The sequence below is a fragment of the Geotrypetes seraphini genome, chromosome 2, assembly GCF_902459505.1.
Source record: "Geotrypetes seraphini chromosome 2, aGeoSer1.1, whole genome shotgun sequence".
Taxonomy (NCBI): domain Eukaryota; kingdom Metazoa; phylum Chordata; class Amphibia; order Gymnophiona; family Dermophiidae; genus Geotrypetes; species Geotrypetes seraphini.
In genome coordinates, this window is record NC_047085.1 from 332,909,708 (window position 1) to 332,927,304 (window position 17,597).

The window sequence follows — 17,597 nt, forward strand, 5'->3', positions numbered from 1 at the left end:
GTAAATCTTTCTAGTGCTGCTACTGCCCATGAATATGTCACCCATTTACTTCAACATCTACAGGGTGCATTTTCCTTTGCCCAGAAAATCTGGAAACTGCTGCTAAAGGTAGAAAAGCCTACTGTGATCATAGGACTACCACAAAGGAATACCAAATTGGCGACAATGTATTTTATTACAATTTTGGCAAAACCAAGACCAAAGAAAGTAAATTTTTGCCAAGCTGGCATGGTCCATTCCCTATAGTGGAAAAAGCTTCACCTGTGGCCTATCAAATTCACACCAAGTCAAATTCTCAAGGTGAAGATGTCCTTAAATGGGCCCACATTAATCAACTGAGACCATGTCATCCCAGTAAATTTGCCCAGGATGAAACCATTGTTGTGATGAATGACATTAACCTAGCAACAGCCTAGGCTGTTCTCTCTTTTCTGTTTTTCAGATGGTGAAAAGAGTTCTTTTTTTTTTTTAAATTTAATATTTATTGGTGAAAAGAGTTCTGTAGATGCTGTTCCTGGTTGTCCTGCTGATTGGAGTTGTTACCAAAGTGATCGATCCTGGTCCGCAGTCCCCTGTTGTCCTTCAAGATTCTCCTAGTTTCTTGTTCTTCCCGTTCCAGATCTTTCTTCAGCACATCTTCTTTCGATGTTTCTCTTTTCTATTTGGACTCTACTCCTACTGAGACTGATTTGGAAATCCTGGATGTTTTCCGTGGACATCCCATGAACTTTACCCTTGAAATGGAACAAATTTTGTTGTCAAAACCTTCCCACACTATTGAACTGAAAGTTGATAATGATAACCTTCATGTTGCGGACTATTATGTTGGTTCCTCCCATGGACATGAAGTTGTTGATACCTACAGTGTTGACCTTCTTGTCACTGTTGTTATTCCACTTTATACCACCCTGTGGGTTCTCTTGTTTGGGTTCTCTGTTTTTGCACTCTATGAGACCATCCAGCTTCGACGTCTAATTCGTCGTAGACCATCACCTCTGGACTTAAGAATGCATGATTACATTGTGGCTATGAATGAGTGATTTTTGCTAGCCGTATTATTGATTATGATTTTTCTATCTTACCTTTTGCTTTGACATACCTTTTGTGCCTTGCTATGTAATTATGATTTTTGATTTTATCATATATTGCCATTTATCAGTGATTTTGTTATCATTTATTTGGCTTGGGTTTTTTATATTTTAGCCCTAGCCTTTATGATTATTCTACATTGATTATTGATATCTTTGATTTATTGCTGATTTATATGGTATTGCTTATGTTTGTGCATTTTTGTATCACCTTGGGTCTTGACGATCCTTTCCTAATTACCGTATTTTCACGTAGATAACGCGCACCCGTGTAAAACGCGCACATGGGTATAGCACGCGAAAAACACAAATTTATGTACAGAAATTTTTATATACCACGCACACCCGTATACCGCGCATGCTGCCCGACTCTCCTTTCGCCTGCCCCGACTCTCCTCTGACCACCCCGACTCTCCTTTCGCCCGCCCTGACTCTCCTCTCCCCCTTGAAGTCCTGTCCCCACCCTGAAAGCCTGATCCCTCCCGACGTCCGATTCACCCCCCCCGCAGGACCGCTCGCACCCCCACCCCGAAGGACCGCTCGCACGCACCTGCACCCCCACCCCGAAGGACCGCTCGCACGCACTTCCACCCGCACCCGCACCCCCACCCTGAAGGACCGCTTGCACCCCCACAGCCTCCCGACCCCCCCATCATGTAGAAGCTCCTACCGGTGTCCTGCTGCTTCCTCTTGGCAGTCCCGACTCCCCGACACAATCGGGGCAAGAGGGAGCTCAAGCCCTCTTGCCCCAGCCAACCGCGGCACAATCGGGGCAAGAGGGAGCTCAAGCCCTCTTTCCCCAGCCAACCGCGGCACCCCCGACATGATCGGGGTAAGAGGGAGCTCAAGCCCTCTTACCCCAGCCAACCGCGGCACTCCCGACATGATTGGGGCAAGAGGGAGCTCAAACCCTCTTGCCCCGCCGACTCCCCAACTCCCCGACAATATCGGGCCAGGAGGGAGCCCAAGTCCTCCTGGCCCTGGCGACACCCCCCCCCCCCGCTAGTTGTTCGGGCCAGGAGGGAGCCCAATCCCTCTTGGCCACGGTGACCCCCTACCCCCACCCCGCACTACATTACGGGCAGGAGGGATCCCAGGCCCTCCTGCATTCGATGCAAACCCCCCTCCCCCCAACGACCGCCACCCCCAAGAACCTCCGACCGACCGCCCAGCCGACCCGCGACCCCCCTGGCCGATCCCCATGACACCCCCACCCCCACCCCCCTTCCCCTGCCTGTCCGGCAGGCAGCCAATGACGGAATGAGGCCGGATTGGCCCATCCGTCCCAAAGCTCCGCCTACTGGTGGGGCCTAAGGCGCCTGGGCCAATCAGAATAGGCCCGGAAGAGAATCCCTACCTCTAAATTTGCTCACCCATTCTGCTTCAGTCACTTCACATGGGCTGGTATGGGTACCAACCAAGCTTAAGTATCTTGGCATAGAACTTTCTCACTCCCTAATTGATACAATTGCCATTAATAGTGATAAATTGATCTCATCAATTAAAACAGTAACCCACTCTTGGCATCCACTTAATCTAACCTGGTGGGGTCAGTTAGAAATGATAAAAATGATGATTGTGCCAAAAATAAATTATATTTTACTTGTGATTCCTGTGCTATTCCATGTCTCCTACAAAAATATAGATTGTATCTCTCCGCTTTTCTATGGAAACAAAAACAGATTGGCTTTGAAAAAGCTAAAACTGAAGAGAGAACAAGGAAGGGTTTTCTTTTCTGACTTTATTAGTTATCATAAAGCCTTCATTACTCAACAAGGGCTTCATTGGTTCACCCCTTCATTGGTTACACCCCCTTCTTGGTTTTCGCTAGAGGAAAAACTAATCTCAACCTATCCCCTTAAATACACTTTTTTCAGCACTGACCTCGTTCATTAAAAATCCCCTCTTACTTTCTACATTTCAATGTTTTCAGGAATTTGATAAGTTGCATGAGTTTCCTTTTCACACATCCACATATGCCTATCTTTGGTTCAACTCTAACATACTTATAAATAGATCTTCAATCCTCTGGAAGGAATGGATTGACAAAGGTATTCTTCAACTTCAAGATGTCCTAACCCCTGAGAAAACTTTAATTTCTTTTTATGGATTAAGAGACAAATTTTCAATTGATGTTAAAGATCATTATAAATGGCTGCAACTCTATCACTGTTTGCATCAAAAAAATCTTTTACAAATTTTCTACACCCATTTCCCCTCAAGTCACCATTTTATTACACAATGGTCACACAGCCTCAAATTGATATAAAATGCTAATGCCTGCAGATACCTCATCTATTGAGAGTCTGCAAAACATTGGGAAAAAGATTGTAGACAAACAGAAATGGTCTTTATATTGGAAGAAATCTGCAAGACCACTGGCCTCCGCTAACATGTCCCAATCCATGTTTTTCCTTTATCATAAAGCCATGTGGACTCCCCACAAACTTTCACTGGCAGGCCTTCTTCAGACCAACAATTGTTGGAACTGCGGACAGGCTGTTGGCTCATTACCTCATAAGATATATGAGTGCACATATGTTCTACAATCCTGGAAAGAAGTGTGGGAGGTCATTTTGAAAATCTTTGATATTCAACTTGATATCTCTCTATATAATAGTATTCAAATCTCATGCTCTAAGAGTAGTTATTAGTGAGAATCATACTAAATTCCTAGATGTTCTTCTCTCCATAGCACTTAAAAATATTCTGTCTAACTGGAAATCGGCCAATTCTCTCTCCTCACACCATTGGTGGCAATTAGTTCTACAGTATTATAAATATGAATTGACCCTTGCAACAAAATTTGCAAGCACAATTTCCTTCAATAAACATTGGTCTCCTTTACAAATGTAACTGCAATCACTGCCAAGTAGTGTTTAAAGATATTTTTTTCAACCTACAGTGACTCTTTCTGTCTCCCTTGTTTCACATGTAAGCATGCAAATAGATATTGTGCTTATACACTTTATACTGATATCTGTACTGATGTACTGTGAAGCTCACTGATGTTCTGTTATAGTTCTTTGTTCTCATGTAACTTTTTGAAAACTCAATAAAATTTCATGGAGAAAAAAAACCCCCACAGACAGCAAACGCATGCGCAGACCATCTACAGGCAAAGTAGATGGTCTGCGCATGTGTCGGGATTGCTCTCAGGTGATCCGTGCAGTCGGTTGGGGGCGTGATTACGATTGCCCTTATTTGCATGAGGGTGTTTCGTGAATCAGCCCCCCGACCATGGATCGGATCGGATTCCTCATGGATCGTATCAGATCTGTGGCCTTAGTGAATCTACCCCTTAGGGCCTCTTTCTCAAAGCCACAGTAGCGATGCTGCCACAGTAAATGCACAGAAGCCCATAAGAATTGAATGGGCTTCAGTGCATTTACCGTAGCAGCACCACTACTGCGGCAGCTTTGTAAAAGGCTCTTACAGTTTTGCCCATCTCTCTGTCTTGCTTAAATAGACTGGTAATGTTTTTAGCTATAGACGGCATTTTTAAAAATATACTGCACATATAAGTTTATACTGAGATCTTTTCCTTCCTAAAAATTTATATGTGATTGGTTTGGAAATTTTGCTTATGTGTTGTGCCTCTGCACTTTTTGGTCTTCTGTTGGTGTTGTATTTGATTATTACATTTTATCAATATATGATAATTATAGTTCCATCAAACTGATAAGAGCATCAATTTAAACTAAGTAGCTGTAATCAGCTGCTAAGTTTTATTTTTCTGTACTGCTTTATTAGCACCTACCGTAAATATATTTCATTGGTTCATGATCTGTATGTATAATGATACACATGTAGCTTAGAGAGAAGACTAGGTACAAGAAAAGCCAATGAATGAACTGAGCTAAATTGGTCTTTTTTTTGTAAGGGGGGGGGTTAAAATTTTATAGGTAGTATTAAATAATGGTAAGATAATCAGAATTGTCCTTTTGAAAACTGGAAAATGCACAAACAACATCAAAGAAGGACCAAAAGAGACTATGAGGAAAAAATAGCCAAGCAGGCAAAAAAACTTCAAGCTGTTCTTTCGATATATTAAGGGGAAACTTCCCGCTAAGGAAGCGGTGGGGCCATTGGATGACCATGGAATAAAGGGAGTGCTAAAGGAGGACAAAGCCATCGCTGACAAACTGAACACATTTTTTGCATTTGTATTTACCGAAGAGGATATACACAACATACCGGAAGCCGACAGGCTATACGCAAGAAACGAAGACAGGAAACTGACAGGGTTGATGGTCAGCCTAGAAGAGGTATGCAGGCAGATTGATAGACTTAAAAACGATAAATCCCCGGGACTTGATGGCATCCATCTGAGGGTAATCAAGGAACTGAAAGGGGCTATAGCTGAACTGCTTCAACCAATAGCCAATCTAACGATCAAATCAGGAAAGAATCCAGAAGACTGGAAAGTGGTGAATGTTATGCCAATCTTCAAGAAAGGTTCGAGGAGAGATCTGGGAAACTACGGACCGATGAGTGTGACCTCGGTACTGGGAAAGATGGTAGAGGCACTGATAAAGGGCCGCATTATTGATCACCTTGACGGACACGATCTGATGAAGACCAGCCAGCATGGCTTCAGCAAAAGAAGATCTTGCTTGACGAACTTGCTGCACTTCTTTGAGGGAGTATACAGGCAAATAGACAAGGGTGACGCAGTCAACATTGTATATCTGAATTTATATAAGGCGTTCGACAAGGTCCCACATGAATGACTACTTTGAAAAATTGCGAGCCATGGAATCGAGAGTGAAATACTCACGTGGATTAAAAACTGGCTGGCAGATAGGAAACAGAGAGTGGGGATAAATGGGCAATACTCGGACTGGAAAAGCGTCACGAGTGGAGTGACGCAGGGTTCGGTGCTTGGACCCGTGCTCTTCAATATATTTATAAATGACCTGGAAATCGGTAAGACGAGCGAGGTGATTAAATTTGCAGACAATACGAAGTTATTCAGAATTGTGAAGACACAGAAGGATTGTGAAGACTTGCAACGTGACATAAACATGCTTGAAAAATGGGCCGTGACATGGCAAATGAGGTTTAACGTGGATAAGTGTAAGGTGATACATGTTGGTAACAAAAATCTTATACATGAATACAGGATGTCCGGTGCAGTACTCAGAAAGACTCCCCAGGAAAGCGACTTGGGAGTATTGGTCGACAAGTCAATGAAGCTGTTCGCGCAATGTGTGGCAGCGGCGAAAAGGGCAAACAGAATGCTAGGAATGATTAAGAAGGGGATCATGAACAGATCAGAGAAACAGATCGGATACGCCCCCACCTGGAATACTGCATCCAGCACTGTTCGCTGTACATGAAGAAGGACACAGAACTACTTGAAAGGGTCCAGAGAAGAGTGACTAAAATGGTTAAGGGGCTGGAGGAGTTGCTGTACAGTGAGAGATTAGAGAAACTGGACCTCTTCTCCCTTGAAAAGAAGAGACTGAGAGGGGACATGATCGAAACATTCAAGATAATAAAGGGAATAGACTTAGTAGATAAAGACAGGTTGTTCACTCTCTCCAAGGTAGAGAGAACAAGAGGGTACTCTCTAAAGTTAAAAGGGGATAGATTCCATACAAACATAAGGAAGTTCTTCTTCACCCAGAGGGTGGTAAAAAACTGGAACGTTCTTCCGGAGGCTGTTACAGGGGAAAACACCCTCTAGGGATTCAAGACAAAGTTAAAGTTCCTGCTGAACCAGAACATACTCAGGTAAGGCTAGTCTCAGTTAGGGCACTGGTCTTTGACCTAAGGGCCGCTGCAGGAGCAGACTGCTGGGCACGATGGACCATTGGTCTGACCCAGCAGCGACAATTCTTATGTTCTTATGTTCAATCATTGGTGAGACCCCAGGTTCAAATAAGCAGCTAGCTGACACTAATGCATGCTTCAAAATAGGTGTAAATGATTAGGAATTTTTTTTTTAATGTTTGTGTTTTGCCATTGGAAATGCACAAACCCCCTCCCCCCAAAAAAATGTCTTTAAGAGGATGCTTCAATTTAAGGATGCTTAAATTATAGAACAATCATATGGAAAGATACAACATGTTCTCTCATTGACTCCGTAGCCCCATCCCAAGATAAAACTTCAAATCCACTCTCTAAAAATTAACCTTGGTTCACAGAAAATTTAGGTTTTCTTCATCGCCAGTTACGATCCTTAGAACACAAATGGCGGCAATCTCGCTCTCCTATTGCCTTCTACCAATACAAAGAACTTGCGATTCGCTACAAACATTCAATACAAACTGCCAAAAAAGAATACTATTCAACATACATAACTAATGCCCGCAACTCCTCTATGCTTTTTAGCATTGTTCGATCTCTCTCTCTCCAGACTAAAAAAAAAAACCCCTCCCCCCCAACACTCATCAACCATCTGCCTCAGAACTGGCTAATTTCTTTGATCAAAAAATAAAAGATAGTAGATCAAATCTAGGCCACTCTACATCTATAAGGTCCCCAGGTCCTACTAACCAAACTGACCATCTCTTCTTTAGCACACTTTCCAGCTTCAAGCTTCCCTCTCTTCAAGATCTCTGAAATATTTTTCCCTACACTAGTCTATAATTTCAATATACAACTCGCATTGTGTGTAAATGCAAGAGAGTATACTTGTGGGCAGGATGTTGGCAGTACCAATATTTACACACATGATTTATAGAATACATAAGTCACACACTAAATTGCCCTATTTACATGCATACATTTATGCCTGCTATTCCCATGGCATAAGTGGGCACCCATTTTTCATTATAGAAATAGTACTCACCCAGTTATAGAATTGCCCCATAGCAGAAACTATTGTGCACTGTGTATGCATGCAGGTAATTAGAATAATGGCATACATGTATGCACATAAATGCCAAAATTCTAACTAAGGGTTATTTTGTAAATGCACACATATCTTACATAGTATGGGGCTCATAATCAAAACTTTAAAATGTCCAAAAACCAGCCTAAGTCGACACTTAGACGTCCTAATAGCAGGTACGTCCAAGTGCCAATAATCAGAACCAACTTTCTGGACGTGCTGCATCACTTCTAAGCTGCTGTGCATCCAGAGAGCAAAGGGGCATGTTGGGAGGTGTTATGGGCAGGAATTGGGTCGGCTTCAACCTGGACATACCCAGCCATAATCAAAACTTTCCTAGAGGGAACTTTTACACCAGCAGTTAGACCTGTTTGAGTTGCACCTAAGTTCCTCAAAGGTGCCCAAACTGACAAGAAAACCACTGGAGGATTTAAGGCATAACCCACCCTCCCCCTCTTACTCCCCCAGTGGTCATGACCTCCACCCACTACCCAAGGAGCAACAATCAAACCCTATAGGCTTCCCATCAGCTGATCACGGCAGAAGGAATCCCCATCAGCTGAGCCAGTTTTGAGAATTCCTGGCGGCTCAGCTGATGGGGATTCCCACTGCCAGGATCAGCTGAGCTGTGGAGCTCTACACCCCTCCCCCCAACATTCCAGACCAGCCCTGACATCCTCGATATCCCGCTGATATCCCCATCATGCCCTGACATCTCTGCCCCCTCACCCCTCAACATTCATGTGGGAGGGGGTAGAAATGTCAGGAAGTCCAGGATGTCAGGAGGATGTGAGAGATGTCAGCGGGATATTGGGGATGTCAGGATGATTTGGGGGATATCAGGGGGAAGTCCGAGATGTCAGGGGGAGGGGTGTAGGGCTCTGCAGCTCAGCTGATCCTGGCAGGGGGAATCTCCATCAGCTGAGCCACCAGGAATTCCCAAAACTGGCTCAGCTGATAGGGGTTCCTTCTGCCTTGATCTGACAAGGTAGTTGGTGGGTACGTCTACAAAACTTGCTTTTGTATGTTTTTTGTGGGGACATTTTTATTTTTGAAAATGGGCAAAAAAGGTAGACGTCCTAAGAATCAAAACTTATACCTAGCTCATTTTCAAAAATAAAAGTTTGGCAGCTTTGAAAATTGAGATTATTCCTGCTGGGTTTGTGGATGTCTTGCACAAAACGTCCAACCTCAGACTTAGGCACATTTTTTATTATACCCCTCCACGTATTTTACAACTAGATATACAAATAAGCAAAGTCTGGCAGAGCATTTGCAGGACTCCTGTACATTATATCCAACATTTAAGTACAAGCATTAGATGCTCTTGCCTGAATTATAGATACATATTTCACATGTTAGACCAGAAAAGGCACCAGCCATTTAAGTGTATAAATATAGGCACACCTATAGAATTAGTCCTGCTCAGAATATTTATAACATGTTTACCATTTGCATGTATAAATGCCACTATTTATAAGTATAGATGTCATTTGTGTCTTCTAAAATGGTCTCCTTATGCTGAATTGAAACTCCTAGAGCAAAGTCACCATTTTTTAAATGCATATGGATTGATTATTGCTTTACATCAGTTTACGTGCAGAATTTGCAGTGGATGATATGCCAATCAACCAGTTGCATGGCAGTTCTTCACTTCACAGAGCTATGGAGGAATTGGAATTCTTCTTCCCTGTAGAACAAACATTTGCAATTATCAAGCCTGATGCATGTAAAGGATATAAAGGTAAATATTAAAAAGTAATTTCCCATGTTTGATTTGAAAGGTTTCATGGTATAATCAATTTTTAACTTACAGAATCACTATTGTTTTATAAGATAGATTGTCTGTATGTATATAGTGATGTGATTCGTGAAAAATAAATTATGTGCCTGGAATCATGAATAGAAAAAAAATCAAATGGATGATTTGACAGGGAGATGAATCATCATCTCAAAGCATTACCACATGAGATCTCCCCAGCATATATGACTGCAACCAAATAAATACTCTTCATCTAGTTAATCTTTACAGTAGAATGTGGCTAATAGTATATGCTTCTGTGAGGTCCAAAAGGATCTACATATTAGACATCTTATATATGCTGCTAGGTAGTGCTGCAAGATCTCATGAAACTAAGCTAGTCATGAAGATCTTACAGTATAGGCAGCTTATCTATACATCTGTAGAGCTGTGTCTAGTCACTAGACAGCCTATTCTGGAAACTTCACAGATAGCCCACAGCCTATATTGCCTGTTTTCCAAAGATATGTATAGATAATTTTTGGACAATTAGCATAAGTAGATAAAATATATTTAGCTTTTATCCCAGGACAAGCAGGCAGCATATTCTCACAGATGGGTGACATCATCCACAGAGCCCAGTATGGACAGTGCAAAAGTGTACTGTCATTTTAACTTCTTAGGAGTTTCAAGACTATCTGTAGCGTGAATGCCTCTATGAATGCCCGTCGGCTCGTGGGACCATCAGTTTTTAGTTTTACGCAGAGCTAAGAAGACACGTGTCATTGGAGTCTCTCCAATTGCACTCATTTTTTTCCCATTTTTGTGCCTTCCCATATCGATTTTCTTCATTAATTTTCATTTCTTTGTTATTATTTTATTTTTTCTGAGTTATGTTCAAAATTTTTTACTTTTTCATTTTTGGGCCTTTAGCCCTCCTTCAGCCAGTTTTCTTGCTGACAGCATCGACTCTTTTTCAGTCACGAATTTACTCGACCATTGGAAGAAAATAGTTTCCTTTGATCTCACATCAACAGTTTTCCCTCGATGTCAAAGCCTTCTACTAGTTTCAAGAGATGTTCTCGATGCAATAGGGCCATATCAATCACTGATCCACACAATTGGTGTCTTCAGTGTTTTGGTCCTGAGCACCGGGTAGACTCTTGGCAACATTGTTCAAAGTTATAAAATCATTTTTTGAAGGCTCTTCGTCTACAACAGAAAATTTTTTGACCCAGGATTCATCACAGATATCCTCAACACCTGATGACGAAATTAGCAGTTGCTGTATCATTCGGTGTCAGCTGCCTTGGTACTGAAGCCAACACCATCAAGAAAACAGGCTAAGAAGGATTCCCATGCTTCAGCGTGTTAATTGACGCTGGCATCTATAGCACTGAAAATGGTGTATGCCAAATGATGCCAGCATCTATAGTATTGAGTAAGCCGATGCATACGTCAACAGCAAATGGCGTCAACAGCAGTCTTGCTTTTCATCATTACAGGAAGTGTCATCTCTGAGGCGTGCCTTGACATTGGGGGCACCAACACTTTGACACCCTGTACCATCGGTACCATCCATTGTACTGCAACCTACAATTAGGATCAACTGCGACAGCTGCTTCAACAGGAGCTAGCAGCTATACTTCAAGGTCAATCGATGCCAACTGCTGCACTGACTCCTTCGGTACCAGCCCAAGCATGAGGCCTTAGGGTAACGCATCTTGGTGGTCTCCTCGACGCAAATCCAGGTCCCATCATCAGAGCACTTTCTCTTCATTAGTGTCAGACCGGTACCAAAGGAGACTAAGGAATCCATCCCAGTGCTATCATCAGTACCATAGCCATCACACTTCACAGCGTCATGCTTCTTCTGGAAGAATTGTTTTTACATCTATAGTTTTACAAATCAAAGACTCCAATCTCTTCAGGATTTCTCTGAGACTTTTGTCAGACTTTTGTCCTCCTCCACCTAGACATGGGTCACCTCCAGAAAGCCTTTTCTTCTCCATATTCATATGATAAATGGGTTCTTTCTGTGCTTATGGAATCTGAACCAGAATTAAGAGTTGCAGTTGACTTTGAACCCAAAGGAATTTATTAAAACATCAAATCCATGACTCCCCTGCATATACCAGTGGCTTCATACAAATTGGATCCCCATTACAGGGTGCAGTCAAGTCCTGGCTTTAATAGGCCACAATTGCAATTTCAGTCTCTTCTGGCTGAATCTGTTTTGAGGAGGTCATCCAGATCATATGCCACTTGACCTCCAAGTACAGGAAGTGATACTTGGATCATTTGGCTATCAAAATACGATGCTTACTAGCTGCATCCTCAACTATGGTTTCTATATGACATTTTGCTTTAAGCACGTAGAACGCCTGTCTCAATTTGAACAATTCATTCCTGTAGTCACTTGATCTCCTTGAGATCAAGACATTCATATCCCTTGTGAAGGCAATGACCTCTTCGATGAATCCATCGAGGCAGCCACCAAGAAATTGTCTGACCATGGAAAATCCTTTGCTTCTATTGTCAGACCCAAGCCAAAGTCAGCTCCTGCCAAACCTGCATGCCCGGCTCCTATCTTATCAGCGGCATTTTGCTCCGAGGACGGCTCCTTATAATCGCCCTCCTCTAAAGAAACAGCAGCCTCAGAAGCAACAGAAACCTCAACCTTGTGCTGCACCTAAGGCTACTCAGCCTTTTTGACTGTTTAAAACAGAGCATAACCTCCACTGTTCTGACTGTCTTATTTTCCTCCTATAGGAGGTCGTCTCCATCATTTTTACCATCGATGGACGACAATTACATCCGACCTCTGGGTACTTTCCATCATCAGGGAAGGATACTCTCTTCATTTCTTTCAGATTCCACCAGAGCTTCCTCCAAGAGAGTATCCTTCCAATCCATCCCAGACCGCCCTTCTTTTTCAGGAAGCTCAAGCTCTGCTTCATCTCCATGCCATCGAACCAGTTCCCTTGGAACAGCAGAACAGAGGTTTTTACTCCAGTTACTTCCTAGTTCCAAAGAAGACGGGCGATCTGTGGCCCATTCTGGATCTCAGGGCTCTCAACAAATTTCTAATCAAAGAAAAGTTCCGAATGTTGTCCCTGGCATCCCTTTATCCCCTTCTCGAGCAGAACAACTGGTTATGCTCTCTGGATCTCGAGGCCTACACTCATATCCCCATTCATCCGGTCTCCCGTCAATACCTCAGATTTCGGGTGGGGAATCTGCATTTTCAATACAAAGTACTACCCTTCGGCCTGGCCTCATCTCCCAGAGTGTTCATCAAGTGCCTGGTAGTATTAGCAGCAGCTCTCCGGAATCATGGTCTTCAGGTATTTCCCTACCTCGACGACTGGCTCATCAAAGACTCCACATTTCAAGGGGTTATTGTAGCGACCCAACAGACTACCTGGTTCTTACAAAGTTTGGGATTCGAAATCAACTTTCCCAAATCTCAACTTCAGCCCTCTCAGACTCTACAATTCATTGGAGCTTTTCTGGACACTGTCTAACTCAGAGCATTCCTTCCACAACAACGAATGGAAGCTCTTCTTCACCTCTGTCATACAGTGTCTTCCCGCTCTTCCATCTCAGCGAGACACATGATGGTACTTCGGGTCACATGGCCTCCACAGTACACGTGACTCCTTTTGCCAGACTTCACCTCAGAATTCCTCTGTGGACCCTGGCATCTCAATGGATGCAAATTTGCGACCCTCTTTCTCGACACATCTCAGTCACTCCTTCATTGAAGCAGTCTCTCTGTTGGTGGATGCTCTCTTCCAATCTTTCCAGAGGCTTGCTTTTTCAAACACCCCCCGCATCAGAAGGTCCTCACGACAGACTCTTTGACCTACGCTTGGGGCTCTCATCTCGATGGTTTCCGTACTCAAGGCCTCTGGACCAGTATGGATCGTCAGTGTCATATCAATCTGTTAGAACTCAAAGAGATCCTCAAAGCTCTCAATGCTTTTAAACATCTGCTTCACAACCAAATAGTCCTCATTCGGACGGACAACCAAGTCGCCATCTATTATGTCAACAAACAAGGAGGGATGGGGACTGCCTCCCTTTGTCAAGAAGCTCTGAAGGTTTGGGACTGGGCAATTTGCCACAACACCTTCCTCAAAGCTATCTACATTCAAGGGGTGAAGAATTGCTTGGCGGACAACTTGAGTCGTCTACTGCAGCCTCACGAATGGACACTCCATTCCTCCCCTCTTCATCATATTTTTTCACAGTGGGGAACGCCTCAGATAGTCCTCTTTGCAGCTCCCCACAACTACAAACTGCCTCAATTCTGCTCCAGGATATACTCTCCTCATCGCCTCGAGGCAGATGCTTTTCTTCTGGAATGGACGAATCTCTTCCTTTATGCATTCCCTCCATTCCCTCTCATTCTCAAGACTCTGGTGAAGTTGAAGAACGATCATGCCACCATGATTCTAATTGCTCCTCTGTGGCCAAGACAACCTTGATACTCCCTTCTACTTCAACTCAGTAGCAGGGAGCCATATCTTCTACCAGTTTTTCCTTCTCTGCTTACACAGAGTCAAGGATCTCTGCTTCATCCCAACCTGCAGTCTCTACACCTGACAGCTTGGTACCTCTCAGCATAACCCCTCTTCAGTTTTCTCAATCTGTAAGAGATGTTTTAGAGGCTTCTAGGAAGTCTTATCACTAGACAATGCTATCTCCAGAAGTGGACTAGATTTTCTACGTGGTGTTTTTCTCATCATAAGGAGCCTCAACATTCCTCCTTATCTTCTATTTTGGACTACCTTTTGCACTTATCTAATTCTGGCCTCAAGTCTACATCTATACGAGTCCATCTCAGTGCAATTGCGGCTTTACATCAACCTATTGAAGGAAAACCCCTCTCTACTCACTCGGTGGTTTCCAGATTTATGAAAGGACTTTTCAATATCAAACCTCCTCTCAAACCGCCTCCTGTGGTTTGGGACCTCAATGTTGTCCTTACTCAACTGATGAAGCCTCCATTTGAACCAATTGAAAAGGCTCATCTTAAGTATCTCACTTGGAAAGTGGTGTTTCTCATAACCCTCACTTCTGCTCGACGAGTCAGTGAGCTGCAAGCTTTAGTTGCTGACCCACCATTCACAGTGTTCCATCATGACAAGGTGGTTCTTCGTACTCATCCTAAATTCCTCCCTAAAGTGTTCTCGGAATTTCATCTCAACCAATCCATTGTTCTTCCAAAGCCTCATTCTCATCCTGGAGAAGTTGCTCTTCATACTCTGGACTGTAAATGTGCTTTGGCCTTCTATTTGGAACGCACCAAACCACACAGAACTCCTCAACTTTTTGTCTTCTTCGATCCCAATAAGTTGGGACATCCTATTTCTAAGCGTACCATCTCCAACTGGATGGCGGCTTGTATCTCATTCTGTTATGCCCAGACTGGATTACCCCTTCACAGTAAAGTAACAGCCCATAAAGTCAGAGCTCTGGCCGCTTCAGTAGCTTTCCTCAGATCTACACCTATTGAGGAAATTTGTAGAGCTTCTACTTGGTCCTCGGTTCATACCATCACTTCTCACTATTGTTTGGATACTTTCTCCAGACAGCATGGACAGTTTGGCCAAACAGTATTACAAAATTTATTATCCTAAATTGCCAACACTCCCACCTTCCAATTCTGGTTAGATTAGAGGTCACCCATCTGTGAGAATAGGCTGCCTGCTTTTCCTGGGATAAAGCACAGTTACATACTGTAACAGTTGTTATCCAGGGACAGCAGGCAGCTATTCTCACAACCCACCCACCTCCCCTTGTTGGCTTCTCTGCTAGCTATCTGAACTGAGGAGACGCGCCATGCGCTGGGCGGGAAGGCACTCGCGCATGCGCAGTGTGGGCAACTCGAAACTTCGAGTTTCTTCAAGCAAGTCTGTTTGTGAGGCGTCTGCGTTGATGACGACACCCATATGTGAGAATAGCTGCCTGCTGTCCCTGGATAACACCTGTTACGGTAAGTAACTGTGCTTTTTGGCTACAGTACAAGTGGGCTGTGCAGTCCCTCTTACAATCAGACTTTTCTGTCTCCAGCAGATGGAGCGGTAAGATTGCACACTCTATACTACAGAGTTGAGCAGGGACAGAAATCCCGCCTGTCCCCGCCAGAATCTCTCCGTCCCTATCCGACCCCGTGAGGAATCCCCTCTGTACCCGCCCATCCCCGCAAAGACTCGACACTTGTCCCCGCACATCCACCCATAAAAGTTACCTGTTCCCATAAAAAGCAGCAATTACTTCTGACAGTTTTGATTTTTTTTTTTTAAGTCTTTAGTTTATTTAAACCAACAATAAAATACAATATAAACAACAGAACAGAAATAAGAGATACATACATCACTGGAAAGCATTAGAATAGACATTAGGTCATGTGACTGTAGGGTCGACCATTTCTTATTAAAAGAAATAAGAGTTGGATTTTTTGACAATATAAAGCTCATATCTGTAGATCAAACAAATCTGGTTCCACCATCTGGCATAGGTAACTTGTGAGAGGTCCCTCCAAGATCCACAAATGATTTTTAATTCAGCAATGAGTAAAGAATCAAACAATACAGCATCAAAATAATTTAAAGTAGAATTATGATAATGGTTACATAAGAAAAATATGCCAAAACTGAACTGGAAGCCCCATAACAAACAAGTACTTCATTTTGTACTAAACACAATTGGTGGCATAACCATGAGAGGGGGCTGGGGCCTCCCACTTTGAGCTTAGCCCCCCTCAAAATGAACATCTCCATTGCTGTAGCTGGTGGGATATTTTGTTTTTCCATCATCTTGGTCCCAGTTTCTGCATTTGTCTATCTAAGAATTCTCTTTCCAGGCCTTGGGATCCCCAGTTCCATCCCCGTGGGAATCCCGTGAGCCTGGGGGGAAATCCCCGTGATTGTCCTGTACATCTGGGGGGTGAGGTTGGGGGGCTCCCGTAGGACCTACGGGATTCCTGCAATCCCTGTTCCCGTGCAGACCTCTAGTCTCTACTGAGGTTTGTTTGGGTCTGTTGGATCTGGTTAGGGAATTTTTCTGGTCCCTTTTGTGGTCCAGATAGAGCTTGGGGACCCTTTTGAGGGTCCTACGGACTTCGAGTGTGCCACACTCGAAAGGGTCGAGTCCTTCCCCCTAACTCCCACCTTCCTAATTTGTCTGTGTTTAGAGGAGCTTCAACTATACGCCTGGCTACCTATACCGGCACAGACTAATTTAGAGTGCCTTGTGGGGTCTGTTCTGACTTGAGATAGTTGGTGAGCTGTGAGAAGTTAAAAACAAAAAAAAGAGAAAAAATAAATGGAGCATAAAGTGGTCCTGATGCTGCCATTTTTGGATGCAGCTGGCGGGTGCATGAAATGTTCCAGCCGCCTCAAGGGGGACTCTGCTTCAAGTGTCGTTGTGTCCGGCTCCTTTTCCCATCGCTCATCAGCAGAAGGCACTGGTGACACTTCGACCTTACCTGCTGCCCACGTGGAGCTTCCTTAATTGCTGGCAGTCTGACAGATTCGGGCTTGCGGACCGCTGGGGAGGTTGGGGATTTCCTTATTGTGGCTGGGGCTGCTAGCGATGTTTCTGTAGCGGCGGGTCGAATTTGGCTTCAGTGCCGTGTTTTATTTCAGGTTGCAGTTTAGCGACAGCGCTTAACTCAGTTTTGGCGGGAAAGGCATCCATTTTGCCCACTCCCTCAGGCGACCTTCCTCCTGTCTTAGAGAGACAGAAACAGGTCTTAAATGTGTCTTCTGCTCATGCTATGATTTCTAGATTGCTGCCGGGGTTGTTGAGCTCTGATTTTATGTTAGCTATGTGCAAGGTTTATTTACAGGCGACTGGAGTTCTAGGGGTCGCCTGGGGGGGTCTTTCCCTTCCATAACCATCTTGTTCAATCTCC

The 17,597-nt window shown here is 43.7% G+C and overlaps 1 protein-coding gene across 6 annotated transcripts in view; it reads left to right on the forward strand.

The window, feature by feature from the left end:
• NME8 (NME/NM23 family member 8) overlaps positions 1 to 17,597 on the forward strand; it is a 548,390-nt gene that overhangs the window by 472,439 nt on the left and 58,354 nt on the right. For all 6 annotated transcript variants that reach the window (XM_033930225.1, XM_033930226.1, XM_033930230.1 and 3 more), the window contains one exon: positions 9,522 to 9,673. In XM_033930225.1, the coding sequence (XP_033786116.1) occupies positions 9,522 to 9,673 (152 nt within the window). The remainder of the gene's footprint in view (positions 1 to 9,521; positions 9,674 to 17,597) is intronic.